General features: G+C 47.1%; 1 protein-coding gene across 4 annotated transcripts in view; it reads right to left on the bottom strand.

The window, feature by feature from the left end:
* The window catches only part of YAP1 (Yes1 associated transcriptional regulator), a 111,618-nt gene extending 102,453 nt beyond the window's left edge, over positions 1–9,165 (bottom strand). For all 4 annotated transcript variants that reach the window (XM_042904530.1, XM_042904532.1, XM_042904531.1 and 1 more), the window contains exons 1-2: positions 8,854–9,165; positions 5,329–5,579 (exon numbers count right to left, since the gene is read on the bottom strand). In XM_042904530.1, coding sequence (XP_042760464.1) covers positions 5,329–5,579; positions 8,854–9,165 — 563 coding nt within the window. The remainder of the gene's footprint in view (positions 1–5,328; positions 5,580–8,853) is intronic.
* Between the last annotated feature and the right edge of the window lie 9,677 nt (positions 9,166–18,842).

The raw sequence follows: 18,842 nt of genomic DNA, 5'->3' as shown, positions 1-18,842 counted from the left end.
TCAGACATCCCTAGCTGCATTATTTTGTTAAGTTTCCACATTATTCAGAGAAACACCCGATCAACTGATGCTATGAAAGGTTATGATTCTTCTCATGCTAAGAGCCAAACGAGGATTAAACTACTGACCACTTTTTCTGGTCTAAAACATTAAAGGGAAAAAGCAAAAGGACCATTGTGATTTAAACCAAACTTCTTTGTTTGCTCTTAGCGGGGGTCAAGCCCTCCGCAGACAGAAGTGCTCCCCCCCACCTCCCACCACAGTACTTGTTCCCGGGGACACCTGGTGCCACAGGACCAGGACACAATTCTTCTCCCTAACAACAGCGACGTCCCTTCAGGGCCTGAAGTTCCAGTTCACCCCAGAACCCGGGGCCCCTTCTGTAAGAACCGCTGGCGAACCGCACAGCTCGTCAGGCCTCTCGCCTCCCTTTAGCCAATGCCACCCAACCATTATTCAACTTTCGAGCCGTAATTAATGACTCAACTATAATATTAAGTATAAATAATCTTAAATCTTAAACTGATTTTTAAAACGACTTCACTTGGTTTTGCTTTAAGTCTAAACTTCAGTTTTTGACAACTAAAAGGTCAGGCTTAAAATGTGCCTGTCTCCAAAAACCTTAAGGTAAAAAGCAATTCAGATTTATGCTAGCAATAGTATTTTACGTTACACTGTGTTCCTAACTATCAAGTGAAACTTATTACTCTACGTTACTTATGGGGACTGATCTCAAGATTTCAAAAACACTTTTTCTTAAGTTTCAACTATTCAAATGCTACCTACCTTTTTTTTCTTAAGTTAATTAATACGAGGCTTTTGGCAAGGAGTATTTTTTTGAATGTTATTTTTTATAGAAAATTAGCCTACCATCTTGCAGCCAATTGGGAGTTTGCTGTATTTCACAGCTGGTTTGTTAATGATCTTTCTTAGTTCACACAAAAACTGCTCATTATTCTCCTCAGGAAATAAACTAATCTCTATGTTCTATTTACTCTGTCACATCCGCTACCTCCAAAGTGTTTTTCTTCTGCCCCTGTACTCAACAAGGTCTCCAGTTTTTCCACGTAAATCCCACGGCCCTTCTTCCCTGGATGGCTACCTACTGAGCAGAGGGTGGGGGCACACTCCCGTCTCCCCCCTCCACCACCAGGGAGCAGGACAGAGAAGCAGGACAGAGGGATGGGCAGCCCTCCCCTCACAGAGAAAACACTCTGTGACTGCAATTTGAGGGCTTTGTTTTTGTTTTGTTTTTGCAGCTCCATTGACATTTAATGGCAATATTCCAAGCTCTTCATTTTTAATGGGAAATCATTGGGTCACACTTAACATATCAAGAAACCAGAAAACAGAACAGCCTTATTCTTTATGAAGCTGTTCCTTTGAAAAACATCTCAGCTTTATTATGGTAACCACATATATTATGCTTTTAGTCTTCTACTGGGCGAGGGTGCCCAGTAGAAAGTAGGGAAGCAAACGTCAAATTATAGTAGGAAAGGGTTTAATTCATCTCATTTAACTGATACATTTCCGAGGTAGCTTTAAATAGGGCAGTGGAACATTCACTCCTGAAATAACACGTAGCTAAAAAAAAAAAAAAAACCGGAAGAAAAAGAAAAAAAGGAACAAACCAATTACAGTTACCAATAACATCTGCAAGGCAAGTTCATTTAATCTTGGAATACTGGCTGTTTGAAGATCTCCGGAAAAATGCCTTCTTAAAACTGTGGATTAAGATACTCAATATAACTTTTGGGGCACCTGGGTGGCTCAGGGCGTTGAGTGTTAGACTCTTGACTTCGGCTCAGGTGATGATCTCTTGGGTTCGTTGGTTCAAGGCCCACTTCGGGCTCTGAGCTGAGTGTGGAGCCTGCTTGGGATTCTGTCTCTACCTCTCTCTGGCCCTCCCCTCGCATGTTCGTTTTCTCTCTCTCTCTCTCTCACTAAATAAATAAATACGTACATACATACTTAAAAAACCAGATAATATAACTTTTAATCAAATCACAGCCACAAGAAACCTTGAACCTTCAAGGACTAAAAACACTGTCCAATTATTCAGAAAATAATTGGACAAAACAAGTAATATAAATGAAACAAAATGACCTTTAAAAATTAGAACGTTATTAAAACAATGAAATACACAAACTTTTACGATCACTTTATCAAATTCCTAAAATCGTAATTCCACGCGGTACATTATATATAAGAAATTTTTTGTAACTATTACCATTAATAGTTACACGGTATCAGATTCAATAAAATAAAATCTGAGAAGTAAAAACACTCCTTGTAACCAGACATGTTATAGAATACTAATTCAGGAAGTTATTCAGCAGCTTATAAAGAAATAGGAAGTTGTTGACCACCTACTTGAAGAACCATTTCCTGTAGGAAAACTCTAAGACAGCTGAAGAAGGCAGTAATTCTCAGAGTAACACAGACCAACGATTCCTGTACAATAAAAGCTCAATATACAATGTTGAAGAAATTAGTTTTAAAACCGTTACCTCGGCAGCACAAATATTACATGAAACATAGACTGAGTTTTCCCACCATCCTCACAATCACGCCAGAGCCCCAACACGTGTTGCTGGTAAGAGTAGCAGCTACTGCACTGGTCGCACTTGTGGAGCGAAGATCGCTCTTCTCCGGAACAGCTCATGTGCTATGGGAGGGTGGGGGGGTCGGGGGGCTCAAATCTGCAATGATCAATCTTTCAGTAATTATCCTGCCTTGAGACTAAAGGCCAAGTGACTTCAAAAAGTCATTCATCTATGATCACAAGGCAACAATTAGTTTCCAAAGTCAACACTTCTAAGTTTTCAACCAAATTACATCACCTTCCATGTTTGAACCATTCATAGTCAGATTTCTTTATGCCAAGTATAAATGTCAGTCAATTATGTACTTTGTAACTTGAAAACAACAAAACTAGGATAAAAATGAACTTGGACAACAGCAACTTGGCTCCAAAAGCTTCATTTATCATCATCTTTGACTCACAGGACAGATTAATCCCTTTACCTGCACGGTACACCAAAGTAAGTTGTTTATTATGGCAACTCATCCAACCCAGGACATCATGAAAGGAGCTAACAACTGGATGTGAACTAACTTTTTATAACTTCTTCAAATTACATATTGGTGTAAGCAGACACTCTTTAAAAGAATATAAAATTTTATAAGCCCACAGGACCTATCTTCCACAAACCAATGCTTAGGGGCCCTCGATACAATTCCTGACAAGTACCAATTAATTCATGATTTGCCTGCTTTTACTGGGAAAGATCTACCTCTCAGAAAAAATCCTGTATTTCTGAAAGGTTTGATAGGAGAAAATTATTCCATGGAGTCCCAAACGCTCATGTTTCGTATCATATAATAAGCCCAAGTTCACTTCCATGGGAGAGACCCTCAAAAACCTTGAACAATCATGTTTGTTTGTTTTTTAATTTTTCTTTTTTTTCCATTCAAGAACAATCATGTTTTTCTCTCTCTTTTTTTTCTTTTCCAGGTAAGCTTCTCTCCACTCCTACAACCATGTTTCATACGGCATACCTTTCCATATTATTTTGGACTGGTTTACCATCCCCACAGACCTATTCAATTGCGGTATTTAGGGTGGTGTGGTGTATTTGTGTATATCCCTCCTTATCTTATCTTTATCAATATCGTTAAGAGACGTATTTCTTCCCAAAGAAAAATACATTGGAAACTTTTAAAAATAAATGTACAGAATAATTCTTTCAGCTCAAAGTAACTGAAAATGTAGGCAGATGTCACCTATAAGCAATTACTACAAGATACAAAAGACTAAGATGAGCATAAATGTTGCTCTTTAAAAAAAAACCTTACACTTTTAGCTACAGCATCAATTAAAGACAGGAGACAAGCAGGCTATTAAGTGCTGAAAAAAAAAAAAAAAAAAAAAACAACTCCCCAGGTCAGCACATGACCCAGCAGGGAGAGGTTCAGAAAGTATAGCTTTTCTGTTTCCTTGTAACAACTTGGTTTGTTTCCATTCCTTTTCCCTTCAAGATGCATCCCTCCCAGCTAGCAGCTCTTTCAATCATTTACTTTGGTCGTCCATCTTGCTCATGCAGATGAGTTTGCCAGACTTGTGTGTACTTTCCAGTCTCAGGCCCTTTATTGTTCTGGTTGAAACCTAACCCTTTGAAATGGATACCAGGACACCAGAAAACGAATTTTAAAAGGAAATATATTACAGGAAAGGGGGGCAAAAAAAGAGTAGAAACTTCTCAAGATCTAACTTCTTTCTCTGCTCTTCTAAATAAGCAGGTCTCAAAACCCTATCTTACATTACCAACAACCCCACCCTGAAAGACAAACAACATAAAATACTAAGACTCACACAATAAAACAGTATCACTAATTGTATTATCTGAGCTAATAAATAAATGTTACATTTGCCTTAGGAGGAGGTCGTCAAGACAGATCTCCATCAAAACTTAAAGGATCGTTTCTCACTTTATTATGTCAATCTGATCAACAACTTTTTTAAAAACATCGATTTCAGTTTATAACATGCACCAATAAGCCAGATAAAAATAGAAGGTTTTACCTACAAATTCAAAGCGAAAAAGGATAAAATTCTATTTTGACCTCTTCAGACTTAATGAAATATTGCCATTCTGTTAATGACAAAAGGGCTCATAAAAATAAATAGTAGCCTTGTTTTTGTTTTCCCAGAAGAGAAGGATTTTGTTTTTGAGGATCTGCTACCTTGAATGAAGTTTGCCACGGAGTGACTGTGTCCAACAGGAAAAAGTGAACTTCTCTTTACATTTGGGGGGGGGGGGGGGGGCTGGAGGAGAAATAAATCACATCAAACTGCAGCTAAAGGGTCTGTCGTGTCTCCATCTAAAGTGCTGTGCGATCTGACTCCCGAAGTCCTACTACACCAGTAAGAGGTGCACGTGAAACTCAGAGTCGTGCCCTCCATCTCCCTAGACTTTGCCAGCCTGTAAATCTCACCATTTGAAAATTTTCAGAGTATTGTTTCAGTTTTAAGCCAAGCTCATTAATAGGTTTGGAACAAAGGCAAAATGAGAACACCCAAACTGCCACAAAAGAAAAGATTATTAAAAGTCTCCAAACCAAGAATCAATCGAGTTTTCAAAATATTACCCAAGCTCAAGAATGCAATTAGGTCACATCCAACTGAAAAATACACGTATATAAAACTAAGCCTGACATAAATATAAAGTAAAATAAACATAAGTGACATTCTACATCCCGATATCACCTTACTGTGTTTTCCAAAATATGTTCTTAGAAAACTCTCCCACCATCATTGCCACTTACTTTAAGAAGTATCTCTGACCAGAAGAGGTCTTTGCCATCTCCCAGCCCGCAGGCAGAGGGACATCGTCGGGTATCTCAAAAGAAGACTGTCGCAGGTGCTGAGCAGCGGGTGTAGCCGCGGGACCCGAGACCACTCCAGTGGGGGTCAGTGTCCCAGGAGACACGGCCCCCAGTTGCAGGGAAGCTGGGGAGGAATGAGCTCGAACGTGCTGGGGAGCCAGCGCTCCGGCACTGCCTGCATCAGTACTGGCCTACGAGGAAGATTAAAACGAAAATTTCTTAAAAATGGTTTTTAAAGGGGTCCCTTTAAATTTCCTTGACAAGATTCTCATTGCAACCAAGTAACTAAGCACCAAGGCAAAATTTAAAAGTCAACACAGAGGAATGTAGGTTTATAGTTGTGTATTTTTCAATGGTTTACGTGATTTTAATGTGCACTTTTACAAACATTTGTCACTTTACTGATTAGCAGTCCATCTAACTTAATTTCCACCTAGTATACATTACATGTACCTTCTACAGATTTTAAGAGGAGAATAGTACAAAACGGATGGAACATTCCTAAGATATGTTGAATTTTAAAAGTTCTAAAATTTCTAAATTTCTAAATTCTCAAATTTCTAAAAGAGCAAGGCAGCATGGGTGCTCTTCTGAGTTCTAAAATGTTCCCGGTAGAGCACAACCCAAAGAGTAACAACTATGCGTTCTTTTTCTTTTCTTTTTCAACTGGGTTTTAAGCAATGTTTTTTTTCCTAAGCCAAGCCCTAAACGCAGGACAACTGTCATTTTTTTCTCCCTATGGACAAAGGCCATCAGTAAAACCATCACAAACTACACAACTTTTAATGAATGTGAAAGATTCAGAATCTTTCAAATGTTCTTACAGACACCTAACAAAATGAAAACAACAGCGCAGTTGTACCCAGACGATAAAAATGTCAACAATTTAACTGCAATGTAGTAAGAATATACACACTTACATGTTTACAAGTATATAATGGCAGGAAAAAACTTTCCAAGCGGACCCCAAAGATCTGAGTTCCAGTCCAAACTGGCCAGTGTGACAGAGATCAAATCTCAGTCTCCGCAAGCCTCAGTTTTCTCATTTGCAAACAGCTTCTCGCATACATGTATACATCTACAGATATATGTGTATATATATACACATACATATATACATCTATATATCTACAGATATGTATATACACATATATATACACAAATGAACTTATATCCAATAGTTTGTGAACAGTACTGTTTACGATCCACATTCATACTTTTCATAATCTAGCATAGCTAATTCCTGATTAGAATTTGGGTTTGGTTATTAAAGTAAGAATTTCCTAGATTCATATGGGAAAGACTGGAAGCAATCAGCTGAGGCATTTATGCCTTAAAATCAGCTGGGCTGCTGAGTTCTTGATCAGCATAAACTCGAATTAGGAAATCCCTAGCAGAAATAAAAATCAAATTTGCAGATGCACAACACTTGGTTAAGAAACTTATCTATCTAAACCAAACAAAACTATAGATTACGAATAGTATGAATCCATAAACTTGCCGACGGAAATTCTCGTAGTCATTTACTAAAAAATTGTGTGTGTTTTTTTTTTTTTTGCAACTTTTCCGTTGCAATTCTTTGTGGCCTACAGATGCCACAAAATGGGAAGTTCATCCTCCTGCGTGGGTTACGCTTTCCAAGCGCAGGAAGTAACCTGCATCGGAGCACACCTCTACCCACACGAGGCTCGGAGGAGGGGGCACCGCACACCTGGGCCGACCTCTCACAAAGGAAGCGGCGGTTCCCCGCTCCGGCCTAACCCGGGGCTTTGCCAGCACCTCAAGGGAGTTTCTCTGGGCCCTGAACCCCGAGCTGTGCGGCAGGAGAGCGCCAACGGGGGGACCGGAGGCCAGAACCCTTCCTCCCGATCGAGTTACTGCACCAACTACGTCGCAGTATTTGGAAAACCAATTAACGTTTGGGCAAAGTTCCTACGCTGAAGCTTAGCCTGCAGCAAGTTCTTTTAAAAAAAAAAAAAAAAAAAGAAAAGACGTGACCAAACCGGAGGACCCAGACCGTCGGAATGCGAACACTCTCCCGGCGGCGTGTCCCCGGCCTCCGGCTGGTCACCGCCGCTCCGCACAGAGCGCCCGGGGTCCCGGGCGGGAGAGTGGGGGGGAGAGAGAGCCCGGCCCCCGCCCGCCGAGGCGCCCCCCGGCCCCGCACGCCCCCCCCCAGGCCCCCCGTGCCCCCTCCAGAGTTCCGCACTGCCCCCCTGGGTCCCCACGCCCGGCCGCCCCCGCGCTAAGCCCGCAGCGCCTTCCAGGAAAGCCTGGACGCCGCCGGGCGCTCTCGGGAGCGGGCGGGAGAAAGAGCCAGAAACCAGGCGCCCAGCTCCAACCCCCACCCCGAGCAACAGGGCAAAACAAGAGAACAATTATCCGACTCCCCCGGAGACGCGGGTGGCCCGAGGTGCCCCGCAAGACAGGGGCCCGCGCTCCACGCCGCCACCTCGGCCGCTCACCGCGGGGACGCCAGCGCCCCCCACCCCCGTTCCCTCGGGAGCCCACCTCTCCCCTCTTCCGCCGGACTCCCCCGGACCCTCTTCCCCTTCCCCCTCCCCTCCCAGGCCGGACTTCCCCGGACCCTCCTACCCCCGCCCCCCCGCCCGCCCCGGCCAGGCTCCCCCCGCCCCCCCCCCACGACCCCCCACCCAGGCCTGTACACTCGGCCGCCTCCGCCCGCCCTGGCCCCTCTCTGCTCTCTTCTCCCCGTTCCCTCCCCGCGGCTGTCCCGGCCGGCCCCTCCCCCCCTCCAGGGCCCGTCTCCTCTCCCCCTCCCTCCCGTCTAGGCCAGCCCCTCTCCTGTCCCCCCAGCCCGTCGCGGCCCCCCCTCTCCTCTCCTCGTACCCTGTCCTGGCCGCCTCCACCACTGACCCACTCTGCTCTCCCCCTCCCCCCATCCCGGCCCCCTCTCTCCCGACCCCCCCCCCGTCCCGTCCTGGCCGCCCCTCCCCCCGGCCCCCTCGGTTCTCCCCTCCCCCATCCCGGCCCCATCTCCTCCCCCCCCCCCGCCCTCCTCTCTCCCTCCCGTCCAGTCCTAGCCGGCCCCCCTCCAGGTCCCCCTCTCCTCTTCCCCTCCCCCTCTCCCGGCCCCCTCTCTCCCCCTCGCATTCCCGTCCTGACCGGGTACCCCCCCCCCGGCCCCCTCTCCTCTCTCCCTCCGCCGCCCCCCCGCCCGCGTCCCAGCGACCGAGATGCGGGGCGCGGACGCGCGCGCATTGTGCGAACCCACCGCGGCCTGGCCGCCGCCGCCGCCCCCCACCCTTTCCTTCCTCCCCCTCCCCCGCCCGTCCCGCCAACCCCCCGGGAGTCCCAGGGAGGAAGAAAAGAAGAAAGGAAGAGGGGGCGCACGGCCCCCGAGGCCGCCGCCACGCCGCGAACCTCGGAGGGACGGCAAACCTCGGCGCCGAACTCGGGGAGGGGGCCCCCCCGGTTTCCCCCGCCCCCCCCATCCCCGGTTACCTGCCGCGAGTGGGACTTGGGCTCCGGCGGCTTGAAGAAGGAGTCCGGCAGCTTCCGCAGCCTCATGGGCACCGTCTGCGGCACGTTGGCCGTCTTGGGGTTCATGACGGCGTTGAAGAGCGCCTCCAGGTCGGTCTCCGAGTCCCCCCGGACGTGCACGATTTGGTGGCCGGCGGGGGGGGGTTGTGGCCCCGGGGGTGCGGCCGGCCCGGGCGCGGGCGGTGGGCCCTGCCCCGGCGGGGGCTGCGCGGGCGGCGGGCCCGGGGGGCCGGGGGCGGCCGGGGGCTGTGCGGGCGGCGGCCCGGGGTCCATGCTCGGCGCCGGCCCGACGACGCGGCCGAGGGCTCCGCCCGGGGTGGGGGTGGAGGGGGGACGGCGGCGGCGGCCCTCTGGGCGCTCGCGGGGCCGGGGGGGGACAGGCCGCGACCCCGCGCCCCCCGCCCGCGCCCCCGCCGGCTGCGCTCGGGAGGGGCGGCGGGGGCTCCCCTCCCCCGCTGCCCGCTCTGCTCCCGGAGTTCCTTCCTTCCTTCCTCCCTCTCTCTCCCCCGGCGGCGGCTGCGCCCGACTGAGACAGAAACTCGCCGCCGACGCCAAAACTAAAGTTGAGAGAGCCGCCCGCCCGAGCGGCGCGTCGGCCCCGCCTCCTCGCGGCCCTTCCTTCCTCTGCGCGCCCGCCCGCCCCGGGTCCGCGGCCGGCGCGCGCAGGAACTTTCGCCCGCGAGTTGCCGCATTCCTGCAGACGCCCGGCCCGCCCCGCCGGCCCGCCGCACGTGACCCACCCGCGCGCGCGGCCCCCGGGGAGGCGGGGCGGGCGGGCGGCGCCCAGGTGCGGGTGCGGGGGCACCCCGGGGGCCCGGGTGCGGGGGAATCCGGGGGGCGCGGAGGCGGAGGTGGGGGGAATCCGAGGGGCGCGGGGGCCCGCGTGCCGGGGAATCCAAGGCGCGGGGGCCGGTGCGCGGACCCAGGTGCGGATGCGGGAGGGCCCAGGTGGGGGGGCGGGCGGGGGCCCAAGGGCAGGATCGGGGGGATCCAGGGGGAGGAGGGACAGGGGCCCAGGTGTGGGGTCGACCCGGGGGCCCAGGTGCGGGTACTGGGGCCCGGCTACGCGGGTTGTGGGGGGATGGCGTGGGGGCAGGGGGACCCCGGGGACCTAGGTGGGGGGCGGGGAGGGAATGGGGGGGAGGGGCGGCGGCAGCCCGGGTGCGGGAAGTCGGGGGGAGGGGGACTGCGGGGGAGTGGCTGTATGCCCCCGGATGGGAGGAGTTTTGGAGACTCAGTGTTTATTTTTTTTTAAGTGAAAACTTTTTTTTAATTTGCATTCAAGCTTGGAACCTAGTCATGACATCCTGGGCCGCAGAAAAAATCAGGGCTGAACTCAGGTTACACGCATTCTTCCCTACGCCAGGCACAGGGGGCTCTGGATGCCTGCTTCTCCTGTGGCAGTGTCCTGTATGCGAGGAGGCCATCGAAATCACTCTAAAGCAATGAAAATTTGCTTTTAAATGCATTCAATCTGCTCTTTTAAAAAACAGATTTATTGGGATGTGATTCGCATACCATACACACCGTCCATTTAAGCAATTCAGTATTTTTAGTGTATTCACAGGGTTGTGCAACATCACTCTGATTTTAAAGCTAGTAGCCCATGCTAGAGAAATCTAGCTTTTTAAAGGATTTCTTCTGTAATGTTAGTGCAACAGATGTATAAATAGGACTGAGCAAGAAAAAATTTCCTGAGCAGCGAGATAATGTCTTCCTCCAGCCAGGACATGCCCTGGAGAATTCTGAGCAGGGATCGCTATCACCCATCACCTGGTGTGGTCCGGGCAGGCCAGAAGGGAGGCTGCGCACTCCAGATTCCACCCCACTGCTCTGGACCCCACTTTCCTCCAAAGGGGTCTGCGTCAGTAGACCCATGATCGCCTCTGGGACTTCTCCCCAACCCCAATGTCAAGACCATTTAAGCACAAACTTGTAGCTTCTGGAGTTAGGGAGATGTGAGTTCAGATCCCATTTCCTCCATTTAGTAGCTATGACACGTTGGGCGCATTACTCATTTCCTGTTCTTTAATTTAACATTGGGGTCAAAGTAATAACACCTACTTCAATTGTGGAAGCCTTAAATGAGCCAGTGGGCATAAAGTCGGCCCTTCCCCCAGTTGAGGGCATCTGGGGAGTTGTGTGTACCTGTCATTGATCACTTGCCCCATGTGTTGTGCTGTGGCCTCTCCGGGACCGTACTGTCAGTCTCTTCCCCTCACATCCAATAGTCAATCTACACAAACAAAGCCTGTGGGCAGAAACTGTGCATTAAAAACTTAAACTTTCAAGAACCAAAGTGATAGAAAATCTAGGGCTTTAATGGAAGCTATCCCTTAACTAGAACCTCTGTGGCTGAGGACACCAGTTACAGGACTCAGGGTACAGCAGAGGTTGCTTTGCTCAATATTGTTACATCTCCCATTAAACTGAGAACAAAATTCCTGTGATGAGTGGATTGGAAGAGGAGTGACTTTATGTTCTCTGAGTACCTCTGTACACTAACCAAGATTTTGTCATTTACTATTTTTTATCTATAAAATTTCAGTCACAGGTTAATAATGGATAAAGACAACATGCATTCAGTCCTTGGTCCCCTCTCTTCCTCTCCAGCTCTGCTTTTGGAGCGATTCCCAGTTTAAGGCACTGGAGACAGGGGATGCTCGTCACAAAAAGATCATGATCTTCAGTGTCCGTGTAGGTCACTGTCTCAAAATGCTACTCCTACAACGACTTGCACTCCATCCACTCCAGTGGACCTTCCCGTCCACTCCACCTTAGCCACCAGCTCCTGTGTCCACACGGTCATATTCAGAAATACGCCAGTTGGGAAATCAGGGTCTGTTATACTATTCTTTTAATAACCACTTGGTTCTCTGGTTTCATCACTCACGCCTCATATAGCATTATCTCCCTCTTTTCTACCAACCTGTCACTCCCTTGTTCTCACTTCTTTCCCAATTCAGTTTAGAAATCATAACTCACTCCTTCAACCTCATAATCATCTCTGCCTTCAATTCCATTCCCCAAGTATTTCACTGAACAAGATCTATATAACTGCACTAGTCCAGTCACCACTTTACCATCATCCCAGAGATGTACGTACATGATTATGAGAAGGCATGCTTTGTACAACTCTAAATAAACGTCCTCTTACCAAGTGATATTGTCTGCAATGGGTTATGAATTAATATTTAAGTAAATTTTGTAATTATCTGGTATATCTGTGAATACAACCATATTGGATTGCAATCAATGCATGTTAAAATCACTAATTTCCTGGGGTACCTGGGTGGCTCTTCCGGTTGAGTATCTGACTCTTGATTTCCTCTCAGGTCATGATCTCACAGCTTGTGGGATGTCGGGCTCGGCACTGACAGCTCAGAGCCTGCTTGGGATTCTCTCTCTTTCTCTTTCTCTCTCTCTCTCTCTCTCTCTCTCTCTCTCTCTCTCTCCCTCCCCCCCCCCCCCCCATGCACTCTCTCTTAAGTAAATAGACATTAGAAACAAATAGGTGTATGGATGGAGACCTCATGAGGGTCTTCCAATCTTCTTTAAAAAAAGAAAAAATCTCTCCTATGAAGAAACAGGCATACAAAAGTTAAATAACTTGACTAAAGTTGTACTGCTAGAACGTGGATTTACATCTGAATCTACCTGTCAGATTCCAGAGCTCAAACACTCCCTCAGGAATAGTGTAGTTAATTTCAGGCAGTTCCAAAGTGTTGTCAGATTTACTTATGCAGAATGATAAAGGGGTTTAGGACCCCTGTTACCTAAGGAAATTTTTATTTATTTCTATTAACCAATAAGTGGTGGTTTACAGTGATGTGGTCATAATGTTAACTGTTAAGGACAAAGCTGGGTTGATCTTTGGGAAGTCAGGTTGAAAGTATGAAGACACAGAATGTCATTCCAAATACAGAGTTGTTTAGGAAAACAAATGACGGGACAAGATATTTTTAGGGGTTTTCATACCGCAAGGGCTGTGGGTTATGCAGTTAGGGAGGGTCTGACTTGAGACTCGGCAGGGAGAGAGGGAGAGAGAACCCACCCCTGTCCGTCTGAGGGTCCCGAGGCCTCCCTTTCTACTGAACCTGGAGATCTCGCCCGACCACCCTCGGGTTTTGTGCGCTCTTGGCTTCAATAACCTCCAAGCTCGGGCTTGTTCTGTTTCTGGGTCTTGCCGCGGGTGCGAATTGTGCATCTGGCTCACAGCAGGTGAAAATTCGTGAAACATTTGTCTACCTACGTGTAGGGGACCGATTATGTGCCGGGCCAGGACAGTAATTGGTGTAATAATGACTGTTTCACAGCATAATAATGAAGAGTACATAAAATAACAAGTATGAATGAGTTTTTATTGTGGCATCATGCGGCTTAAGAATCCCGAGATCAGGGGCGCCTAGCCCGCTCAGTCGGTAGAGCAGGCCACGCCTGATCTGAGTCGTGAGTTCGCGCCCACAGTGGCTATGGGGTCTACTTAAAAATAATCATTTAATTAGATTTATTTTATTATAAAATCTGTCTCAAGTTATCTGTATGGGAGTCCTGAGAGCTAGATGGGAAAAACTTTGGAGTACGAAGCCCCACCAGCCTAGGGCAGACCCCTGTGGGACACATCCTAGAAGTTTCAAAGAGCCTTCCTGGGGCGTGCGCCTTCCACGTCCAGGCTTGGAAGTAAAGGCTACTAGAGCTCATCATGTACTCTACTTACTAAATTATACTGGAAATGAAAAGGTGACTTCTAAAAATACTAAGGACACCATGTTCTCTGTCAGTGGTTCTCAAGGTGTGGTGCCTGAACCAGCAGCAGCCTCACTGAAAACTTAAGATATGGACATTCTCACGCCGTAACCCAGACCTACGGAAACTCCAGGGGTGAACACAACAATCGGGGTTTTAACCGATTGAGCCCCTATTGAGCCCCTCTAGGTGGTTCTGATGCATGCTAATGTTGAGAACTTTATATTACACTTCACATTCTGTTTTTCTTCTATAAATAATAAGTAACATGCTTTGTAAATATCATCTTCACTGTTTTATAGCTAAGTATCCCCTTAATCTTATTATTCATTCTATAAATATCTGTATCTAGCACATAATATATCTTTGGTAATTAAAAAAATTATGTTGTAAAGGATCTCCAAAAGTGATGTCTTGAATCTTATCAGAAAGCTGACAATTAATCTTATTTTAAAAGATCCATTAAATACTGACTCCAAATTGTTTATATTTTAATATTATATGAGTATCGTATTTTTTTAATTTTTATTTATTTTGAGAGACAGAAAGAGAGAGAACGAGCAGGGGAGGGGCAGAGAGAGAGGGAGAGAGAATCTCAAGCAGGCTCTGCCCCAACGGGGCTCTATCCCATGACCCTGGGATCATGACCTGAGCCAAAATCAAGAGTTGGAGCTCAAGTGACTGAGCCACCCAGGAGCCCCATGACTGTTGTCTTGATATATGTGTATCTTCAACATGATATGTGGCACAAGAAATGTTTAAAAACCATTAAATTTCTTTTGAGAATTTAATATACGAAACTCTCTGAAAGCGCCTCTCGATATCTAACTTATTTCCCCTTTAACCTATGTTTCTAGTGCTCTAATACGTGGAGAACATCTGGACACCATTTCTAATAACCCTCTGTAAACGTGAATGTAACTTTTAATAAGTCTTCCCTAAGTCTTTGTTTCTGAACAATACCAGTTCCTTAAGCTTTACCCAGTGTCTTGTTTCTTAATCAAGTCCTTCACCACCTCCTTGCAGTCTTCTGAACCCTCTGCAGGGACCCCGTGTTCTTCTCAGTAAGATAACTGTGCTGCACTAAACACAACGTCATCTATACGTGATTACCATTTGTGAACATCATTATTTACACATTTACTTTACATCACTTACATATTTAAATTATTTACATATTTTCTAGGTGTGAAAGTGTATAATTTAACGTTTTTTAAGAATAATGTTTTTGGAGGTCAAAATTTGAACCCTTACAGTGTATGCATGAATTGGTTGTGTTGAACTGGAATGACAGCATTTTTTAACTAAAAGCCAAAGAGATCTCTTCCCCCAGCTCTCTCCTTTTACACAGAGGAACTCAGCGTCTTGAGAGACCTGCACTCTCCAATGTGGTGACCCCTACTCACATACTAAAGAGAAAATTCAGTTTCTTAATAACACTAGCCGTGTTTCAAGCTAGTATTATTAGCTCAATAGCTGCACACATGGCTAGTAGCTTTGGGATTAAACAGCACAGGTCTGGAACACTCCCCTTATCTCAGAAAGCTCTGTTGGGCAGCACTGAGGTAAATGGCCCAAGAACATACAGCTCCTCTGTGGCAGAGCAAGAATATCCAGTTCCTGGTCCAGAGGTATCCCACCATACTACTACCTTAGAAAAAAGAGGAAAGGGGCGCCTGGGTGGCGCAGTCGGTTAAGCGTCCGACTTCAGCCAGGTCACGATCTCATGGTCCGTGAGTTCGAGCCCCGCGTCGGGCTCTGGGCTGATGGCTCGGAGCCTGGAGCCTGTTTCCGATTCTGTGTCTCCCTCTCTCTCTGCCCCTCCCCCGTTCATGCTCTGTCTCTCTCTGTCCCAAAAATAAAAAAAAAAAAAGAGGAAAGTGTGATAGATCACCTATCTACAAAATTTATTGAGTTTTCCTACAAAGCATTGTGCTAGCCATGGATCTTGACCCCAAGAAGGTTTTAAGAATATTCAGTAAGGGGCACCTGGGTGGCTCAGTCGGTCTAGTGCCCGACTTCAGCTCAGGACATGATCTCACGGTTCATGAGTTTGAGCCTCACATTGGGCTCAGTGCTGTCAGCTCAGAGCCTACTTCAGATTCTCTGTACCCTTCCCCCTCCCCCCCCCCCACACTCTCTCTCTCAAAAATGAATAAACATTAAAAGAAAGAAAGAAAAAGAAGAGAGAGAAAAAGAAGAAGGAAGGAAGGAAATTTGGTAAGATTGCTGACCATGTAGGAAATGGCAGGTGTTTTAGTTACATCTCCTTTCTGGCTGTTTAATATATACATGTATGTTGACTAACTGTCTCCAGTCCCTTTGACCTTCCCAGAGACATCACACACTACTCGGCTTACACCTCGATTCCTACAGCCAATTCCTGGCCGGTCTCCCAGGCTCCTTCTGGCCTTTCTTGCTCCCATCAATCTTCTATGATTCTATACCCATTTCCCTCAAGTGCTGGTCCCACCCTTGCTCTCCCAGAACAACCTAGAGTAGATTCTTGTGTATCAGACACTAACAACAACTATGGTAAAGTCAACAACAATGACTTATATTTGCTTGACATTTGCACATACATTATCCCATTTAATTTTTTTAACTTTTTTAAAAGGATTTTATTTTTAACTAGTCTCTGTACCCAATATGGGCCTTGAACTCACAACCTGAGATTGAGGGTCCCATGATGTACCGACTGAGCCAGCTGGGCACCCATATCCCATTTCATTTAATTCCCATCTTTCTTGGGGTGTCCGGCTCGCTCAGTTGGGTCCCCATGTTGGTTGTGACGACTACTTAAAAAACAAAACAAAACAAAACAAACCCCCAAAACATAAACAAAACATGTAGCTGTGATTAATAAGGCAACTCAGAAAAAAAATAATTCCCATCTTTCTTTTCCAGATCTCAAGGCCTTCAACCAATGTTGCCCTTTTATTTCCAAGATTGTTTCTTGTCAAACATTTTGAGTAGATTTGTTCTAAAAGTACTAAAACCGGGTACCTGAGAGTCATCCTTGACTTCTCTAATCTCCATTCCCCACCCCTAATTCAGTCCATCAAGTAACACTGGTTCTGGGCCTAAAACTCACGTGTAAGACATCTATTTCCTTCCAAGTCTCATGTGGTGAGGCTTGCAGAATAAAATAGCACAGGGTGTGATGACAGAAATGAACGTTCCCACCGTCCTGGAGGCCAGAAATCCATTCCCAAGGTGTCGCAGGGTGGGTGCTCCCAAGGTCCCCCTCAGCTCGTAGACGGCTAGTTTCTGGCGTCTCTACACGCCTTCCCTTGGGGTCTCTGTGTCCTTATCTCCTTATCAGGATACCGGTCGGGTGGGGTGAGGACCCCGCCACACGACCTCATTTTACTGTAATTTCCTCTTTGAAGGCCTTACCTCCCGACACAGGGGTTTGGGACTTCCATGTAGGAGCTTTGGGGATGACACAACTCGGCCCATGACTCTCTGTCGTTACTGACACCATCCTTGCTCAAAGTGGCTCCATTTCTCACCAAACGGTGACAGTTTCCCCATGTCCTCTCATGCCTGTTTACCGTACAACAGCCACAGTGATCTTTCCAGTTTTCAAAATGTACACCAGTCCCTTGCTTAAAGTCTTACAGTGGTGGGGTGGCCGGGGGGGCTCGGTCAGTTCAGCATCCGACTCTTGATTTTGGCTCGGGCCGTGATCTCACGCTTGTGAGACTGAGCCCCACCCTCGGGCTCTGTGCTGATCGCGCGGAGCCTGTTTGGGATTCTGTCTCTCCCCCTCTCTCTCTGCCCCTCCCCCCACTCTCTCTCAAATAAAAACTTTAAAACTAAAGGCAGTGTACTTCAGCTCCTTTTTCAAGAAAGCCTCTCACGATGCATCATCCTTGGCTCCCGACTGCCCCAGCCTCCCTCAGGATTTGGTGGTAGGTCTAACGGTAGATGTACAAAGTACTTCTGAGCAAAATAACTTTTATTCTACAATATGTTAAGGGAATACAGGGTGACAGTTGGTCAAGAATTTGGTTGAATAAAAATTAATTTCTATTGTCCACATGGTCTTCACTTTACTATTTCTCTCCCGCACCGTTCTAGTAATGAAAAAAGTAAGAAACGTGATTTGCCGAGGCCTGGTGTTTGCTGAAGCCCAGCCCAGTGACCAATTTTTTCTCTTAAAAAAAAAAAAAAAAAAAAAGGACAAACAGGAATGGTAAGTTTCAACCTTCCTCCAACCCAGTGGAGCCTGCCTGTGCCAGTGAACTCTGACGTGTACCCTGAGTCAGGAGGCGGAAACTTACATCAGAGGCTCTCGGGTGCGCCAGCAGCCGCCGTCTGCCAGGTGGACGCTGCTAAATGTGGCCCTGAACGCCGCTTCTAGTGCTAATTAACGCAGCTTTTACTGGGAGACCGCATACTTCCCTGCCTTTTCTTCTTTCCTTTGTTCTTCCGTTTTCATCTACTCTCTCGTGCTCTTTTTTTTTCTCTCTCTCTCTCTTTTAAACTAAGGAAGTAGAGTAGAGCAGTGGTTCCCAACCCTGGGGGTGCCCACGACAATCCGTCCATGTGATCAAGAAAATATATAAAATGATGCTCTACCTCATAAAAAAAAGAGCAATTAAAATAATGAATGCCATTTCACACCCATCAGATTGAAAAAAATTAAGACCTGTGAGTGTGGCATGTCTCCAACAAAAGGGCGCACTTGTTGAGAGTAATTGGATAGATCTTTTTATCCCTCACCACACCTAACCCTGTTGCGGCACCAGCATATAAACTCTCGAGCACAGAAACTGTGTCCGTTTGGTTCGTTGCCGTATCTGCAAGTGTCTAGAAAGTGCCCAGCACATAGTAGGCAATCAATAAACATTTGTTAAAGAATAAGTGACACCAGTTCTTAACAAATACTTGCCGGTTGACTAGATGACTGAGAAGCCTCCGAGCAGCTGTAAGAACCGACAAGACTCCGGTTTCCAAGCCTGGGGTGGGGACCTGAGCGACCGGCAGGACGAGGGGTTTCCCCTGCTGACCACAACTTCCTACCACAGCCCCACTTCCCCATCCTGCCACCAGATACACAACACACCATAATACAGCCACTTGCTAACTGTTTGGGGCCATATTTGGTTTTTTCTGGTGAGCGTTCCACTGTCACATACTTCGCGACCCACTGAAAGTTTTCGCTTCCTACTCACATCAGTCAGTTCTGTGCTTTG

Source organism: Panthera leo, chromosome D1 (assembly GCF_018350215.1).
Source record: "Panthera leo isolate Ple1 chromosome D1, P.leo_Ple1_pat1.1, whole genome shotgun sequence".
Lineage (NCBI taxonomy): Eukaryota > Metazoa > Chordata > Mammalia > Carnivora > Felidae > Panthera > Panthera leo.
This window is presented reverse-complemented; position numbering and strand designations above follow the sequence as displayed.